The sequence below is a fragment of the Hemiscyllium ocellatum genome, chromosome 23 (assembly GCF_020745735.1).
Source record: "Hemiscyllium ocellatum isolate sHemOce1 chromosome 23, sHemOce1.pat.X.cur, whole genome shotgun sequence".
Classification (NCBI taxonomy): domain Eukaryota; kingdom Metazoa; phylum Chordata; class Chondrichthyes; order Orectolobiformes; family Hemiscylliidae; genus Hemiscyllium; species Hemiscyllium ocellatum.
In genome coordinates this window covers 53,246,890-53,264,185 of record NC_083423.1, presented here as the reverse complement: position 1 = coordinate 53,264,185, position 17,296 = coordinate 53,246,890, and the positions used below count along the sequence as shown (strand labels likewise).

The window sequence follows — 17,296 nt, the reverse complement described above, 5'->3', positions numbered from 1 at the left end:
GACTTGAAACGTTAACTCTGTTTCTCCCTGCACAGCTGCTGCCAGACCTTGCTGAGTTTCTCTACTGTTTTCTGTGTTTGCTTCCGATTTCCAGCAACTGCAGTATTTTGCATTCCACAAGTTTGTAATGTCGGTTGAGAGATCAATGATGTCCAGGCCGTTAGAAAAAGGCTTTTCTCTGAACAGCACCTTTCTATAAGCTTGTGAGAGTGCACGTATCACCCGCAGTGGTGATGCAGCACCACAGCATGAGTCCAGATCATACATAAATCGCTGGATTGAGATTTGAACCCCTGACCTGTTAGCTTAGAAGCAGGATCACTTCCTCTGTGCCAAGGTTGTCACTAATCCATCTGTAAGCTTTCTGCATGTGGCAGTGTACTTTGATAATTACCGAGCAGGTTGCGGTGGCTTCCTCACAGGGAGAGAAGAAAAACATAATCAAACAATGAGTCATTCTACTCATGGACTAAGAAATGCATCACCAGAGGCCTGGGAATAGGTCACTGAACGTTTGAGTGAGGACAGAATCCAAATCTCTCCAATTGTTAGAAATTAACACACAGCCATCTTAATAATGCATGCAGTTTATTTTTCTGTACCCTGTCGATCTTTGTCAAACATTAATGTACGATATTCTGAAGACTGGGAGAATGGAGGCATTGCTTACCAGATAGATCGTTGCCCAGTCGTATGTCACTGCTCTGGTAATCCACAGGTCTGGGCTGAAACTCTGGGGAGGTGCATTAATTCACCACACCAGGTTGCAGAGTTCTGATTAATTGAAAAAATCTAGAATGTAAAGTGCTTTCTGTAATGTTTTATTGATTGTTGTAAAAAGCATCTCTGATTCATAACACCCTTAAGGAAGGAGGTCTGGCTGACATGTAATTCCTGACCCCAAAATTGTCAACTCTTAATGACTTGGCAAGCTACTCAGTTCAGAGCCAGTGAGGGGTAGATAAGAGATGCTGTCTTTATCATTTAGTGATACCCGCTTCCCATGGAAGAGCGAAGGATGGAGAAAAATGAGAAACCAGGCACTGCCCAGGCTAGGATTTGACTTGAAATGCCTGTTGAAATTTCTGAAAACAAACAAGAAGTCCTTATTTTGTTAGGGTAGACATAAATATCATCAGAAATTAAGCTAACTGACAGATGGGTTAGAGTGGAGAATCTATTTTTAACAGTGTTAGAGAGTCTGGGATTCACTGACTAAAAGGCAGCTGTGTGCAGATACAGTAGTAAATTTCAGAAGGGATTCTGACAAACACTGGGAAAGAAGACATTTACAAAGTTATGGGGAAAGGGCAGGGGTGTGGCACAAACCGCATAGCTCTTTCAAAGGCGTCGGTGGTGTTAGTGCATTTTAAAAAGCTGCAAGAAATGAAGCAGAATTGTCCAGCTGGTCTGCCATTTGATGTCTTTTCTGGTACACTGCATGTCTTTGTGGTGATTGTAACAAGGTCACTGACTGGGGCTATTACCTGGTCCAAACAGGGTGCCCTGGCTGACAGACATGAACGGGAGTATCTGAGATTCTGCTCACTGTGAGACCTGGCTCTGATGGTGCTGGATCATGTCAAGGACAATGCATGTGTGACAGTGATGGGATACCAGCCTTTTGGAATTATTTCAGCCTTGACTCAAGTGTGTTAGTCTTCCTACTGTACTTATATTTGCTTAAGTGTACAATCTGTTCTGTTCTCTAGAGGAAGAGTTGGTAACACCTCCACTAGATGGCGTGATATTACCTGGAGTAGTGAGACAAAGCATTTTGGATCTTACACGCAAGTGGGTCAGTAAATATTACTGAATGAAAGAGTGTTACGTTCACTACCTTCAAGTGGCATCTATTCTGTTATCTGCTAATCTCTCTGTTTAATTTTGATATGAATGTTAAATATTAATGTAATGCTTATCAGAGTCACAATCTGGTTTTAACCAGGAAGAAAATTAAGGGTTATGGGGGAAAGTGGAGTTGAGGATTATCAGATCAGCCCTGACAGAGCAAACTCGATGGGCTGAATGGCCTACTTCTGCTCCTAAGTCTTATGGTCTTGATGTTGTGGACTAGTAAACATTGTGACTCAATTTCTGACTGAAGAGTCACCTTAATCTGATGTATTTGTTCATATCCTGCACTTCCATGGGGTAAATATTGGATGAAATATTTTTTGGTAGGCTTCAGTTTTTGATTGAAAATGTGTGTGTTTTGTTTAACTCATAGTAAACAATTCAAATGTGTCTTGAATTGCAGGTGCTTTGCATTAGTGATCACACACATATTCAGCAGGGATGCTTAATTAGTGATGCTCAGGACCTAATTGCTTTTATGTTTATTTTCCTGAAACAAAGAATCAGTTCAAGGTTGAGGAGCGCTCTGTCACAATGAAGGAACTCGTCAATGCATCAAAGCAAAACCGGATCAAGGAGATGTTTGGTTCAGGAACTGCTTGTGTCCTGTGTCCAGTATCACAGATCCTGTATCAGGGCAAGGTGAGAAACACAAGGCATCTTGTTCTTTGTAAGTTGACAAAATAGCTTTAGCCCATGATTGAGAGGGATGACTGCAGTCCGCCCATCACATGAAAGCGTAGTTCAGCAGACATCAACTACCCTCACATAATCTGGCAGAAGGAGGCATTTTAAGAGGCAACAGAGTTAGATGTACAGCACGGAAACAGATCCTTTGGTCCAGTGCTTCCACGCTGACCAGATATCCAAAATTAATCTAATATCATTTGCCACATTTGGCCCATATCCCCCTTAACTCTTCCTATTCATATACCCATCCAGATGCCTTTGAAATGTGATAATTGTATCCACCTCCACCACTTCCTCTGACAGTTCATTCCATACACGCACCACCCTCTGTGTGAAAAGGTTGTCCTTTTTAAAACTTCTCCCTCTCACGTTAAACTTATGTCCTCTAGTTTGGACTCCCCTACCTTGGGGAAAAAGAGCTTGGCTATTCAACCTACCATGCCCCTCAGATTTTTTAGATCTCCAAATGGTCACCCCTCAGCCTCCGACGCTCCATGGAATGTAGCCCCAGCCTGTTCAGCCTCTCCCTATAGCTCAAATCCTCCAACCCTGGCAAGATCCTTGCAAATCTTTTCTGAACCCTTCAAGTTTCACAACATCCTTCCAACTGCAGGAAGACCAGAATTGAATCAAGTGGCCTAACCAATGTCCTGTCCAGCCACAACATGATATCCCTAACACCTATACTCAATGCACTAACCAATAAAGGCAAGTGTACCAAATGCCTTCTTCAATACCTTATCTATCTGTGACTCCACTTTCAAGGAACTATGAACCTGCACTTCAAGGTCTCTGTTTGGCAGCACTCCCCAGGACCTTAAAATTAAATAGATAAGTCCTGACCTGATTTGCCTTACCAAAATGCTGCACCTCTCATTTATCTAGAGTAAACTCCATCTGCCACTTCTCAGCCCATTGGCCCATCTGATCAAGATCCTGTTGTAATCTGAGGTAACCTTCTTTGCTGTCCACTACACCTCCGATTTTGGTGTCATCTGCAAACTTACTCACGATACCTCCTATGATGGCATCCAAATCATTTATATAAATGATAAAAAACAGTGGACCCAGCATCGATCTTTGTAAGCACACCAGTGGTCACAGACCTCCAATCCGAAAAGCAAGTCTCCACCACCACCCTCTGTTTCCTATTTTTGAGCAAAGGACCCGATTAAAATAAGGCCTGAAATGATCTGTTCTGGACTGGTTGTCCCACAAACCCTTCTCCCTTTTGGAAAACAAAAGGCTGAAGCGCAGACAACAGCAGCGTTCCCTCTGTCAGAGCACGGGGTCAGAGGCAGAAACTCCTCCTTGGCATCTCTTATCCTCCCAAGACTATCTGATCAAGGCAGAAGAAGCCTTGATCATTGGAAAGCAGTTGAGGCCAAAACATTGAATGTTTTCAAGGAAGAGTTAGTTCTTGGTGGCTCAGGGGATCAATGAGTATGGGGAGAAAGCAGAGACAGGGTACTGAGTCAGCCATGGTCATAATGAATGGCTGAGCAGCCTCAAAGGGCCGAATGGCCTACTTCCGCTCTTGTTTTTCCGTTTCTGGCCATTGGTTCTTCCCATTCCGATGGTATCTTTTAGCCACATTGTAGATTACTTACAGTGTGGAAACAGGCCCTTTGGCCCAACAAGTCCACACCGACGCGCAACCCACCCAGACCCATTCCCCTACATTTACCCCTTCACTAACACTACGGGCAATTTAGCATGGCCAATTCACCTGACCTGCACATTTTTGGACTGTGGGAGGAAAGCAGATCACCCAGAGGAAACCCACGCAGACACGTGGAGACTGTGCAAACTCCACACAGTCAGTTGCCTCAGGTGGGAATTGAACGCGGGTCTCTGGCACTGTGAGGCAGCAGTGCTAACCACTGTGCCACTGTGCCACCCACTGAATCACTCACTTGTGTCAGTCTCATTCACTCCCTCACTCCCTCATTCACTCTCACTCATTCACCGTGATTCACTCTTTTGAGCCATTGCTGACAGATATAACAATGTGAGGTGTGAAAGTGATAATTGTTGTATTTGGTCAGTTGTAAATTTGGCACAGTCAAAACCCCCCCACCTCCATCCCAGACCCTCCCAACCAGCCTGGGTATTAGATACTTCCTGGATTTATTTGAAGATCCTTCCTAGTTCATACTTTCACTTCCACTTCCATCTGACTCATTGCATTGGGAGAATTCAGTGAAGGATGAGTGGTTAGAAACATTTCTTTCCCGCCTCCCGCAACCTCTGATATTAAATGGCTGTCTAGGATTGGCACAGCTGGCAAAGACACTGTTACAGCTTTGGACTTTGTTTTCTCTGTTTTTCCAGAACCTGCATATTCCAACAATGGAAAATGGGCTAAAGTTAACATCTCAACTCTTTGAGAACCTTGCTGACATACAGGTGAGTGTGTAGCATCACTTCCCAGGTCACATGATGGCCATGACTAACACCAGTGACATGGCAGTGAAACTTCACAGGTGTGTAACTAGAGGCCAGTATTGTCTTTTTAAGTTCATTCACGGGATGAAGGGGACACTTACGAGGACACCATTTATTACCTAGAGGGTAACTTAAGAGTGAACGATATTGCTGTTGGACTGGAGTCAAATGATAGGCCAGACTAGATAAAGATGACAGGCTCCTTCCCTAAAGGGTACTAGTGAACCAGATGGGTTTTTCCCCAACAACTGACAATGGATTCATGGTCATTATTAGATTCGTAATTGCAGTAATTTTTAAAATTGAATTCTGCGTTGATGGGGTTTGAACCTGGGTCTTTAGAGCATTACGTAGGTCTCTAAGATTAATAGTCTAGTCATAATAGCCAACAAGAGGTGAGTCTATACTGGATTTGGTTCTAGGTAATGAACCAGGCCAGGTTCTAGGTAATGAACCAGGCCCTTCGGGGACAGTGACCACAACTCGGTGACTTTTACTCTAGTGATGGAGAGGGATAAGTGTGCATTGCAGGGCAAGAGTTATAGCTGGGGGCAGGGAAATTATGATGCAGTGAGGCATGATTTAGGATGCGTGGATTGGAAAAATAGGCTTCAAGGGAAGAACACAAATGATATGTGGAGATTGTTCAAGGAACAGCTAATGGGTGTCCTTGATAAGTATGTACCAGTCAGGCAGGGAGTAAAGGGTCGTGTGAGCGAGCCGTGGTTTAATAAGGAATTGGAATCCCTTGTGAAAGGGAAGAGGGCGGCCTATGTAAAGATGAAGCGTGAAGGTTCAGTTGGAGCGATTGAGTGTTAAAAGGTAGCCAGGAAGGATCTAAAGGGAGAGCTAAGAGCAGCGAGAAGGGGACATGAAAAGTTCTTAGTTGGTAGGATTAGAGAAAACCAGAAGGCTTTCTATAGGTATGTCAGGAATAAAAGGATGACTAGGGTAGGTATCGGTCCAGTCAAGGATAGTAGTGGGAAGTTGTGCGTGGAGGCAGAGGAGATTGGAGAGACATTAAATCAATACTTTTCGTCAGTATTCACTCAGGAACAGGACACTGTTGCTGATGTGAATATTGAGTCACAAGTGATTAGAATGGATGGCCTTGAGGTATGTAGGGAAGAGGTCTGGGGAATACTGGAAAGGATGAAAATAGATAAGTCCCCTGGGCCTGATGGCATTTATCCTAGGATCCTCTGGGAAGCTAGGGAGGAGATAGCGGAGCCATTGGCCTTGATTTTTATGTCATCGTTGTCTTTGGGAATAGTGCCAGAAGACTGGAGGATAGCGAATGTGGTCCCCTTGTTCAAGAAGGGGAGTAGGGATAGCCCTAGTAACTATAGGCCAGTGAGTCTCACTTCTATTGTGGGCAAAGTCTTAGAGAGAATTGTAAGGGATAGGATTTATGAACATCTGGATAGGAATAATGTGATCAAAGATAGTCAGCATGGTTTGTGAAGGGCAGGTTGTGCCTCACAAACCTTATTGAGTTCTTTGAGAAGGTGACCAAGGAAGTGGACGAGGGTAAAGCAGTAGATGTGGTGTATATGGATTTTAGCAAGGCGTTCGATAAGGTACCTCATGGCAGGCTAATGCAAAAACTACGGAAGTATGGCATTGAGGGTGCATTAGAGATTTGGATTAGGAATTGGCTGGCTGGAAGGAGACAGAGGGTAGTAGTTGATGGTATAGGTTCATCTTGGAGTGCAGTTACTAGCGGTGTTCCACAAGGATCTGTTTTGGGACCATTGCTGTTTGTCATTTTTATAAATGACCTAGAGGAGGGGCTTGAAGGCTGGGTGAGCAAGTTTGCGGATGACACGAAAGTCGGTGGAGTTGTGGACAGCGAAGAAGGATGTGGCAGGTTACAGCGGGATGTAGATAAGTTGCAGAGCTGGGCAGAAAGGTGGCAAATGGATTTCAATGTAGCTAAGTGTGAAGTCATTCACTTTGGTAGTAGTAACAAGAAGATGGATTACTGGGCTAATGGTAGGCTACTTGGTAGTGTGGATGAGCAGAGGGATCTTGGTGTCCATGTACACAGATCTCTGAAAGTTGCCACCCAGGTAAATAGTGCTGTAAAGAAGGCATATGGTGTACTGGGCTTTATTGGTAGAGGAATTGAGTTCCGGAGTCCTGAGGTCATGTTGCAGTTGTATAAGACTCTGGTGCGGCCTCATCTGGAGTATTGTGTGCAGTTTTGGTCGCCATACTATAGGAAGGATGTGGAGGCATTGGAACGAGTGCAGAGGAGGTTTACCAGGATGTTGCCTGGCATCATAGGAAGATCGTATGAGGAAAGGCTGAGGCACTTGGAGCTGTTCTCATTGGAGAAAAGAAGGTTTGGGGAGATTTGATAGAGGTGTACAAGATGATTAGGGGTTTAGATAGGGTTGACAGTGAGAACCTTTTTCCACTAATGGAGTCAGCTGTTACTAGGGGACACAGCTTTAAATTAAGGGGTGGTAGGTATAGGACAGATGTTAGGGGTAGATTCTTTACTCAGCGGGTTGTGAGTTCATGGAATGCCCTGCCAGTAGCAGTGGTGGACTCTCCCTCTTTATGGTCATTTAAGAGGGCATTGGATAAGCATATGGGGGTTATTGGGCTAGTGTAGGTTAGGTAGGCTTCGGTCGGTGCAACATCGAGGGCCGAAGGGCCTGTACTGCGCTGTATTTTTCTATGTTCTATGTTCTATAATACCATTAGGCTGTCATCTCCCCAATTGCACTCAATTCTTTTTTTTTATTGCTGCAATATATGGAGTATTCAAGAATTAATATCCAAGCAAGGAATGTTTATCTCTTCATCTTCACTTCTTCTAAAGAAGAGTCACTGAACTCAAGGCGTTAACTCTGCACAGATGCTGAGTTTCTCCAGCAATTTCTGTTATTCCGCATCTATAGTTCTGTTTCTCTTTCTTCATCTTGTTGCTTGAATATCTGTACTCCATAGCATTTATTGGGGTGACCTGGTGTTTAAAATAAGAAGGACGCAGTAGGATGGCCAAAAAGGGTTTAATCTCAGTTTGGGGTCAGGAGTCCCAATGCCTGGGTACTTTCCAGGTCCTGCCCCTGCACTGCACCACCAGTTTTAAAATTCAGTTGTGGCATGTGGGATGTGGCTGACTGGGCCAGAATTTAGGTAGAGGTGGTGAGCTATCATTTTGAACTGCTATAGTGTATGGGGTGTACGGACACCTACAGTGTTGTTGAATGCAATTGGACTGGTGGTGTGTTCAGAACCCAGGAGCTTTACCAGGAAGTGGGAAGTCGCTGCTGCACTGAGATCTAATCCATGTCTTATTATGGTTCAGCATAACCAACTTAATATTGCACTTTCTTCATCTTTGGAAGTGCCGAATATATTTGGCAAGACAAGTGACAATAGGATGAATGTTTCAGTCTGCAACTTTTGTCAGAATTGGAAAAAAACCCTCAAGATGAAACATGAGGAGAAGAGGTGGGAAGAGCAGGAAGGAGGGTTTGTGATTTGGTTGAAAGGCTGTAGAGATAAAATAACCAAAGGAATAGCATTGCAAGGCGATGGGAGATGGGTTATAGGACAAGGCAAAGGGAGATGGGTTACGGGACAAGGCAAAGGGAGATGGGTTATGGGGCAAGGCAAAGGGAGATGGGTTATGGGGCAAGGCAAAGGGAGATGGGTTACAGGGCAAGGCAAAGGGAGGTGGGTTACGGGACAAGGCAAAGGGAGATGGGTTACGGGGCAAGGCAAAGGGAGATGGGTTACGGGACAAGGCAAAGGGAGATGGGTTATGGGGCAAGGCAAAGTGAGATGGGTTATGGGGCAAGGCAAAGAGAGATGGGTTACAGGGCAAGGCAAAGGGAGGTGGGTTACGGGACAAGGCAAAGGGAGGTGGGTTATAGGACAAGGCAAAGAGAGATGGATTATGGGGCAAGGCAAAGGGAGATGGGTTACGGGACAAGGCAAAGGGAGATGGGTTATGGAGCAAGGCAAAGGGAGATGGGTTACGGGACAAGGCAAAGAGAGATGGGTTACAGGGCAAGGCAAAGGGAGATGGGTTACGGGACAAGGCAAAGGGAGATGGGTTATGGAGCAAGGCAAAGGGAGATGGGTTACGGGACAAGGCAAAGAGAGATGGGTTACAGGGCAAGGCAAAGGGAGATGGGTTACGGGACAAGGCAAAGGGAGATGGGTTATGGAGCAAGGCAAAGGGAGATGGGTCATGGGGCAAGGCAAAGGGAGATGGATTATGGGACAAGGCAAAGGGAGATGGATTATGGGACAAGGCAAAGGGAGATGGATTACAGGGCAAGGCAAAGGGAGATGGGTTACGGGACAAGGCAAAGAGAGATGGGTTACAGGGCAAGGCAAAGGGAGATGGGTTATGGGGCAAGGCAAAGGGAGATGGGTTATGGGGCAAGGCAAAGGGAGATGGGTTATGGAGCAAGGCAAAGGGAGGTGGGTTACGGGACAAGGCAAAGGGAGGTGGGTTATAGGACAAGGCAAAGGGAGATGGGTTATGGGGCAAGGCAAAGAGAGATGGGTTACAGGGCAAGGCAAAGGGAGATGGGTTATGGGGCAAGGCAAAGGGAGATGGGTTAAAAACAAAGACTGTAGATGCTGGAAACCAGATTCTGGATTAGTGGTGCTGGAAGAGCACAGCCGTTCAGGCAGCATCCAAGGAGCAGCGAAATCGACGTTTCAGGCAAAAGCCCTTCATCAGGAATGTGTAACGGAGTCCAGAGTTTACCTGGCCATTCCCATGAATGTGGGGGGAGCTGCTAATCTTTGTCCATGTTGGTAGTCTGGTCTCTGCTCCACCAACGCGACTATGTTGGCATCCAATCCTGGCCACTAGACATAACTTCTCACTGACATCTTCATTATGGAAGCCCTTATGTGATCCTGGTGGAGTTCAACCCACATCTGGCGATGACCTTTGCTCAGGGCAATCACTCTTGCTCCCTAGAATAGTATGCCGTCCTCTACGGCGATCTGGTCTCGTCTGGCCCAGAAAGATTTCAGTTGTGTTGTGATGGCCCTTTTGGATTGCCCCCATCACCACCAGCCAGAATGGGGTCTTTTTGCATCCACGGTCCAATATTGTCCGCGGTGACTGGAAGGATGTCCAGAAAGTTTAAAACTAGAATGGACTCTTGCAGTAGCAGCATCACTGGTGGAATATCTGCCAGTGGGAGGCCGCTCGAAGCATCACATATGCCATGAGGCCTCCTGGACAGCATTCCAACTTGTAATTGTACGCACTCAGAATGAGAGCCCACTCCTGAATTCCACCTGAAGCTAAGGGCCTGTCCCTTTGTTACCCCTAGCAGGGGGTTATGATCTGTTACTATTGCAAACTTATATCCGTAAAGAAATTGGTGGAACTTTCTCGCACCAAAGATGATTGCCAAACCTTCCTTCTCTGGCTGGGTATATCAACATTCGGCAAGAACCAAAGTCCGGGAAGCATAGCAAGGGTTTCTCTCCATTGGGCCACCGATGAGCCAACACTATCCTCCGTACTGTGCAGGGAGGCACCATGTGTCAGCACCACATCTTGCTTGGGATCGTAGTGGGCCAGTGCCGTAAATGGCAATGGCTGCTTCATTTCCATAGAAGCTATATCTCTGCTACAAGACCACTTCCAAGGCTGACCCTTTTTCAATAGCAGATGGAAGGATGCCAAGTTATGTATGAATTTTTCATAATAATTCACCAACCTAAGGAAGGACCTAAGTTCTGGTACAGACATGGGAGCCGGGGCACCTTTGATGCTCCCCAGACCTTCCTGAAAAACATCCTGGTATTTAATTAGAACTTCTCAGGTAGCCATTTTTTAATCACAAAATGTTGAGCCAACATGGTGGCTCAGTGGTTAGTACTGCTACCTTACGGTCCAAGGTTCAATTCCAGCCTCGGGTGACCGACTGTGTGGAGTTTGCACATTCTCCCCGTGTCTGCGTGAGCATCCTCCAGGTGCTCTGGCTTCCTCCCACAGTTCAAAGATGTGCATGCTAAATTGCCCATAGTGTTCGGGGCATTAGTCAGAGGGAAATAGGTCTGGGTGGGTTGCTCGTCGGTGTGGACTGGTTGGGCCAAAGGGCCTGTTTCCACACCGTAGGGAATCAAATCAAGTTGAATCTTCCTCAACCAGTTCTGCTCATCAAGCTTGGGTCCAAGCCTTTTACTACAGTCAGTGGCAACTGAACCAGCTGTTTATCCTAAGAGACCAGAACCAAAGTTGTACGCAGCAAAGTTGAGTATGATGACTACCTGGACCAGATGGACTACACCACAGAGTTCTAGGGAGATAGCTGAAGAGAGGTAGTGGAGGTCAATTAGTTGAGATCTTTCAGGAATTACTGGATTCAGGCAAAGTCCCAGAGGCCTGGAAAATCGCTAACATGACACCCTGTTTCAAAAGGGGGTAAGACAAAAGATTTAAAATTACAGACTGATCAGCCTTACCTCAGTCGTGGGTAAGGTTATACACTTAATGGTAAGGTCCTGGGAGTGTTGCTAAACAAAGAGGCTTTGGCATGCAGGTTCATTGCTCCTTGAAAGTGGAGTCACAGGTAGATAGGATAGTGAAGAAGGCGTTTGGTTTGCTTTCCTTTATTGGTCAGAATTTTGAGTACAGGAGTTGGGAGGTCATGTTGCAGCTGGACAGGACATTGGTGAGGCCACTGTTGGAATATTGCATGCAGTTCTGGTCTCCTTCCTATCGGAAAGATGTTGTGAAACTTGAAAGGGTTCAGAAAAGATTTACAAGGATGTTGCCAGGGTTGGAGGATTTGAGCTAGATGGAGAGGCTGAACAGGCTGGGGCTGTTTTCCCTGGAGCATTGGAGGCTGAGAGGTGACCTTATAGAGACTTACAAAATTATGAGGGGCATGGGTAGGATAAATAGATAAGGTCTTTTCCCTGGAGTAGGATAGTCCAGAACTAGAGGGCATTGGTTTAGGGTGAGAGGGGAAAGATATTAAAGAGACCTAAGGGGTAATGTTTTCACACAGAGGATGGTATGTGTATGGAATGAACTGCCAGAGGAAATGGTGGAGGCTGGTACAATTGCAGTATTTAAAAGGCATTTGGATGGGTATATGAATAGGAAGGGTTTGAAGGGATGTGGGCCGTGTGCTGGCAGGTGGGACTAAATTGGGTTGGGATATCTGGTTGGCATGGACGGGTTGGACCGAAGGGTCTGTTTCCATGTTGTACATCTCTATGACTCTAAAAGATGCTGGAATCCATTGTGAAGGATGAGATTTCTGAACAATTGGATATGTATGGTAAAATAGGGCAAAGTCAGCATGGTTTCATCAAAGGGAGGTAATGCCTGACAAATCTGCTCGAATTCTTTGAGGAAGTAATGGGCAGCTTAGATTAAGGAGAGCCAATGGATGTTATCTACCTGGACTTCAAGAAGACCTTTGACAAGGTGCCGCACAGGAGACAGCTGAGCAAGATAAGGGCCAATGGTTTTAGAGGCCAGGTGCTAAGAATTCCTGATAAAGGGCTTTTGCCCAAAACGTCGATTCTCCTCCTCAGATGCTGCCTGATCTGCTGTGTTTTTCCAGCACCACACTCTCGATTCTGATCTTCAGCACATGCAGTCCTCACTTTCTCCTGAGGGCATTCTGAGTACTTTTGCAGACAATACAAAGATAGGTGGAGGGACAGGCATCATTGAGGAGACAGGAAAGCTGCAGAAAGATTTGGACAGGTCAGGGGAGTAGGCAAAGAAGTGGTAGATTGAGTACAATGTGGGAAATTGTGAGATCATGCACTTGGTAGAAAGAATAGAGGCATGGACCATTTTTAAAATGGGGAGAAAATTCAGAAGTCTGAAGTGCAAAGAGACTTGGGAGTTCTAGTCCAGGATTCTCTCAAGATAAACTTGCAGAGTGAGTCAGTAGTTAGGAAAGCAAATGCAGGCATTTATTTTGAGAGGACTTGAATCTATAAGCAGGGATATACTTCTGAAGCTCTGTAAGGCTCTGGTCAGACCTCATTTGGAGAATTGTGTGCAGTTTTGGGCCCCATATCTCAGGAAGGATGTACTGGCCCTGGAGCATGTTCAGAGGAAGTTCACGAATATGATCTCTGGAATGAAAAGCTTAACATATGAAGAATGTTTGAGGACTTTAGCCTTATACTTGATGGAGTTTAGAAGGATGAGTGGGATCTGATTGAAACTTACAGTATACTGAATGGCCTGGACAGAGTGAATGTTGGGAAGATGTTTTCATTGGTAGGAGAGACTAGGACCTGAGGGCACAGCCTTAGAGTAAAGGGAAGACCCTTTTAGAACAGAAATAAGTTAGAAACATCTTTAGCCAAAGAGTGGTGGATCTATGGAATTCATTGCCACAGAAGGCTGTGGAGGCCAGGTCATTGACAATATTTAAGACAGAGGTTCTTGATTGTCAAAGGGATCAAGGGTTACAGGGAGAAAGCGGTTGAGAAACCTATCAGCCATGATTGAATTGTGGAGCAGACTCAGTGGGCTGAATGGCCTAATTCCTGCTCCTATGTCCTATGGTCATAATCTGTTAAGAGTCCCCATAACCAGTTCTCAGCCTGTCCAAGGTCTTATGCAAACTTAAGAGTTGGAGTCCAGCGTGAATTTTGCTAAAGACTGGTTCTGCAATCACTGATAGGACTGTGCTGGCAACAATTTCCAATAGAACCAGGTGACCATTTAACCAGATGGTTATTTTATTTGGTTCTGATTTGGATGTTGCTAAACAATTTAGCTGTTCCAAACCAGATATAAGTGGACTGTCCAGACTGCATACTCTCCTGAATTTCAGCCTATAAGTTCTCTTAACTCAATTCAGCCCTAATGGAATTCTTTTGCTATCTCAAGTCTGCATACTGGCAGCAACCACAACGGCTTGTTAGCCCTGATCCTTGAGAAAATGTTAACTGTTTGGCCGAGGCTTGGCTTTGTCTTGGGGTTTTGCTGTGGGCTGACTTAGAGCCCCTCTGTTCAGGATATGTTCTGAGTGAGGCTATGCAATTGCTTAGACTCAAGTGGTGATCCCCAAGCTCAGTTGGACTGGCAAAGGTCTCTGCATCCATCGGAATACCCTGCAACTCATAAGCCCCACCGGTCGTATTTTCCTATGATAATGCCTGTTTTGAAGTCCAATTCTAATCTAAGTCTATTACCACGAGATAGGAAAATAAATGCTTGTAACACATAAAAGAATCACGGTAACGTGCAGATAATTGTCATGTGTTTCCCTCTGTTGGAAATCTGTGTGCATGATTCATGTGTGAGCATGCTAATTCCTGCCGTATGCTAACAATTCCAATATCTTTTGACAGTACGGAAAGATGAAGAGTGACTGGACATTGCTGGTGGTCTAAATGTCAGAGTGTAATTGAAAGCAGATTGGGTGAAGAGCTGAGCGGCAGGTGGGCTAAATGTCAGAACAGCACAAGCTGCAGTCCGTTGGCTGTGAACATCTGATGAAGGTTCCTGATTGTTGTTCACACCAAAGTAAAGCACAAAACATTTTGTAATACAGACAGGAATTATAATTGTGTGTATTGTAGCACTCTCTGTTCACTAGAGGACCAAAGTCAAACCAGCAATCGAGTGTCAGGCACTGCAGTGTTTTCTCACGTTCTAATTGAACTTTGTTTGATAGGCTTCAGTGCAGGTCCTGTTCACTGGTCTCTCTCGGGTTTTGCAGCAACCCCTGTGTGATGCTGACTCGCAGTGTTACAGACATTTTGTCAGCCGTGACATATGACTAGATCACCCTCTGGCCAGGATGTCAGGGCCTGTTGATTCAGTGTGTTTCACATGCGGTCAGCAACCGAGCAAGAAAGGAATTTGTACATGAGCCCTCATTGATGAGCTGCTGTTAGGCTAGTGAACCGTACAAAATGGGAGCTAATTTTCCCAACCAAACTAAAATAGATTAATGTCTGGAATTGGGGTCAACATCACATTATATTTTATGCTCATGGAATCCTAAATGCCTTTGAATCATATTGTATCAGTAATAGTGACACACAAGCAGTGATCCGAAACTAGAATTGTAACTGGGTAGTTGTAAGGGTTGAAAATGCCAAATAAAGATTCCTGTGAGTGAATTGCAAAGCAGTAAACCAGCCTCAGAGCTCAGACAATAAGCCTTTAATATATCCCTGACACCTTTTTATCTACTAAATCGTGGTATAATATATACTGTCCCGTGGAGTTTTGAAAGGTAACATATAAATTAATTCTTCTACATTTGTTCTTAAGGTTAGGTAACACCAGGGTCTGTACTTATTCCTGGTGCTTTGTTCCCCTGGAAATAAAATGCAATTTGAAAGGTCCACTACATTGTGTGAGATTGGAGTTGCAAATGGCTTCAATCAGGTCAGGACGCAACTCGAGTAGATTTTAATTTGGGAGGTTTATTAAGGAATATGAAACTAAGGCAGTCAAACAGAGCTGTGATACAAATCTAACTCATAACATAATCTAACTGATTGATAGAATAGGCTCAAAGGATCGAATGGTCTCCTCTTTATGTTCTTCAATGACAATGAGCCCCATCCTTAGTTGGTGCCTATCCCTAATTGCCCCTGGGAAGGTGCTAGTGACTGGTGTTAGTGAGCTGATGCAGTCACATGTAGGCCAGAGGAGGTAAGGTGCAGAATTCCTTTCCCAAAGGACACTAGTGAACCAGATGGGGTTTTATTTAATGACAAACAAGAACAGTGACCACAATTGACCGTAGCTTTCAATTCCGATTTACTAATCAGTTAAATTTGTATCCCGCCAGCTGCCATAGTGGGATATGATTTGGAGATGCTGGTTTTGGACTGGGGTGTACAAAGTTAAAAATCACACAACACCAGGTTATAACCCAGTGCTCCGAAAGCTAGTGTGCTTTCAATTAAACCTGTTGGACTATAACCCGGTGTTGTGTGATTTTTAACTTAATAGTGGGATATGAACCGTGTTCCCAGAGCTTGGGCTTCAGGATTACTATCCTAGTGACATTACCATTTTAGTACCCAAAGAGGTTGCGGGAGTCACTTGCACTCAGTTTGCCTCAGTGATGTTATTTCTTGGCATTAGCCTAGGGATTTTATTGAAATGAATTTTGTCTGTGCTGCTGTGGTATTGCCACACATGGTCTCAGGATTGCTTGCCTGTTATTGTAACTGTTACACTTGGTTTATCCATATGATGTAAATGGAACTGTAACCTTTCATACCTTCAGTTTAACTGGTTTGGGTGATGGTGCTGTTCTCTCTCTGCTCTGATGAAGATTACAAGATTAAAATATTAACAAAGTACAGTGTCATCAGGGAGCTTGAACTTTACCTCAGAGAACACAGGGTTATTTACAATGTTCTGTACATATATATTTATCTGATTGTGTGTGTGTATTATATATGCATATATAGGTAGAATTGCAAGGCTATGTCAAAACATTGGTCATACAGGATGAAGGGTTCCCAGCATTGGAGGTACGGCAGGAATGCTGCACTGTCAGAGGTTCTCTCTTTCAGAGCAAGATTCCAAGCTGAAACTCCATCTTCCCCCAGTGCCAAAGGTAAAAGACCTCAAGCTGTTATTTCAAAGAGTACAGAGGTGACCTGGCCAACAGGATACCCGCTTTAACCAACGTCACTAAAACAGATGGTGCGGCCATTTCTCTCACTGTGGGATCTTGCTGTGCACACACTGACTGCTTGCTTCTCGCATTTCACATGTGACTGCACTTCATTGACTGTGAGGCAGGTTGGGTGTCAGGTCAATGCAGGCTCTGCCCCCTGACTCTCACTACTATCTGGGACTGAAATGACACGACGATCATGAAGGTAACATGAAGAATATCTCAAAGGCGCCACTGTATACAAAATAAACAGGCCACACATAACAAAGAAGGGGGATTGTCATCTGGGACTGCACTTATATCTAACTAATCATTGTCCAGGCATTGTGCCCTTGCAGTTTCTGCCTTCTAATTATGCAACCAAAATATTTCACACTGTAATGGTGTAATATTCATGTGCAGGTTGTACTATTGATTATATATATGATGGCAGAAGATAGGTGCTCAATAAAATGTTTTGTTGTGGAGTCCTTTTTTCTCTTTGTTTCATCTTCAATATTCAGGGTGTCCACTTGAGTGGAGTCTCATTAAAACCCAATTCTGGTTTCATAAAAGCAACAAATAGCATTTTTTGTCACCCATAAGTGGGCATTGTTAATGGTTATGCAGATGTATCAGCTTCCTTTTGCTTTCTAAGTTGTGATTATTTGCCCACCTGAAAGATACTGGTT

The 17,296-nt window shown here is 44.7% G+C and overlaps 1 protein-coding gene across 1 annotated transcript in view; it reads left to right on the top strand.

Moving 5' to 3' along the window:
• The window catches only part of LOC132826790 (branched-chain-amino-acid aminotransferase, cytosolic-like), a 76,734-nt gene extending 59,652 nt beyond the window's left edge, over positions 1-17,082 (top strand). Inside the window, exons 8-11 of the mRNA XM_060843005.1 lie at positions 1,713-1,798; positions 2,359-2,499; positions 4,882-4,956; positions 14,326-17,082. Coding sequence (XP_060698988.1) covers positions 1,713-1,798; positions 2,359-2,499; positions 4,882-4,956; positions 14,326-14,367 — 344 coding nt within the window. The 3' untranslated portion in view covers positions 14,368-17,082. The remainder of the gene's footprint in view (positions 1-1,712; positions 1,799-2,358; positions 2,500-4,881; positions 4,957-14,325) is intronic.
• The last annotated feature ends 214 nt before the right edge of the window (positions 17,083-17,296 follow it).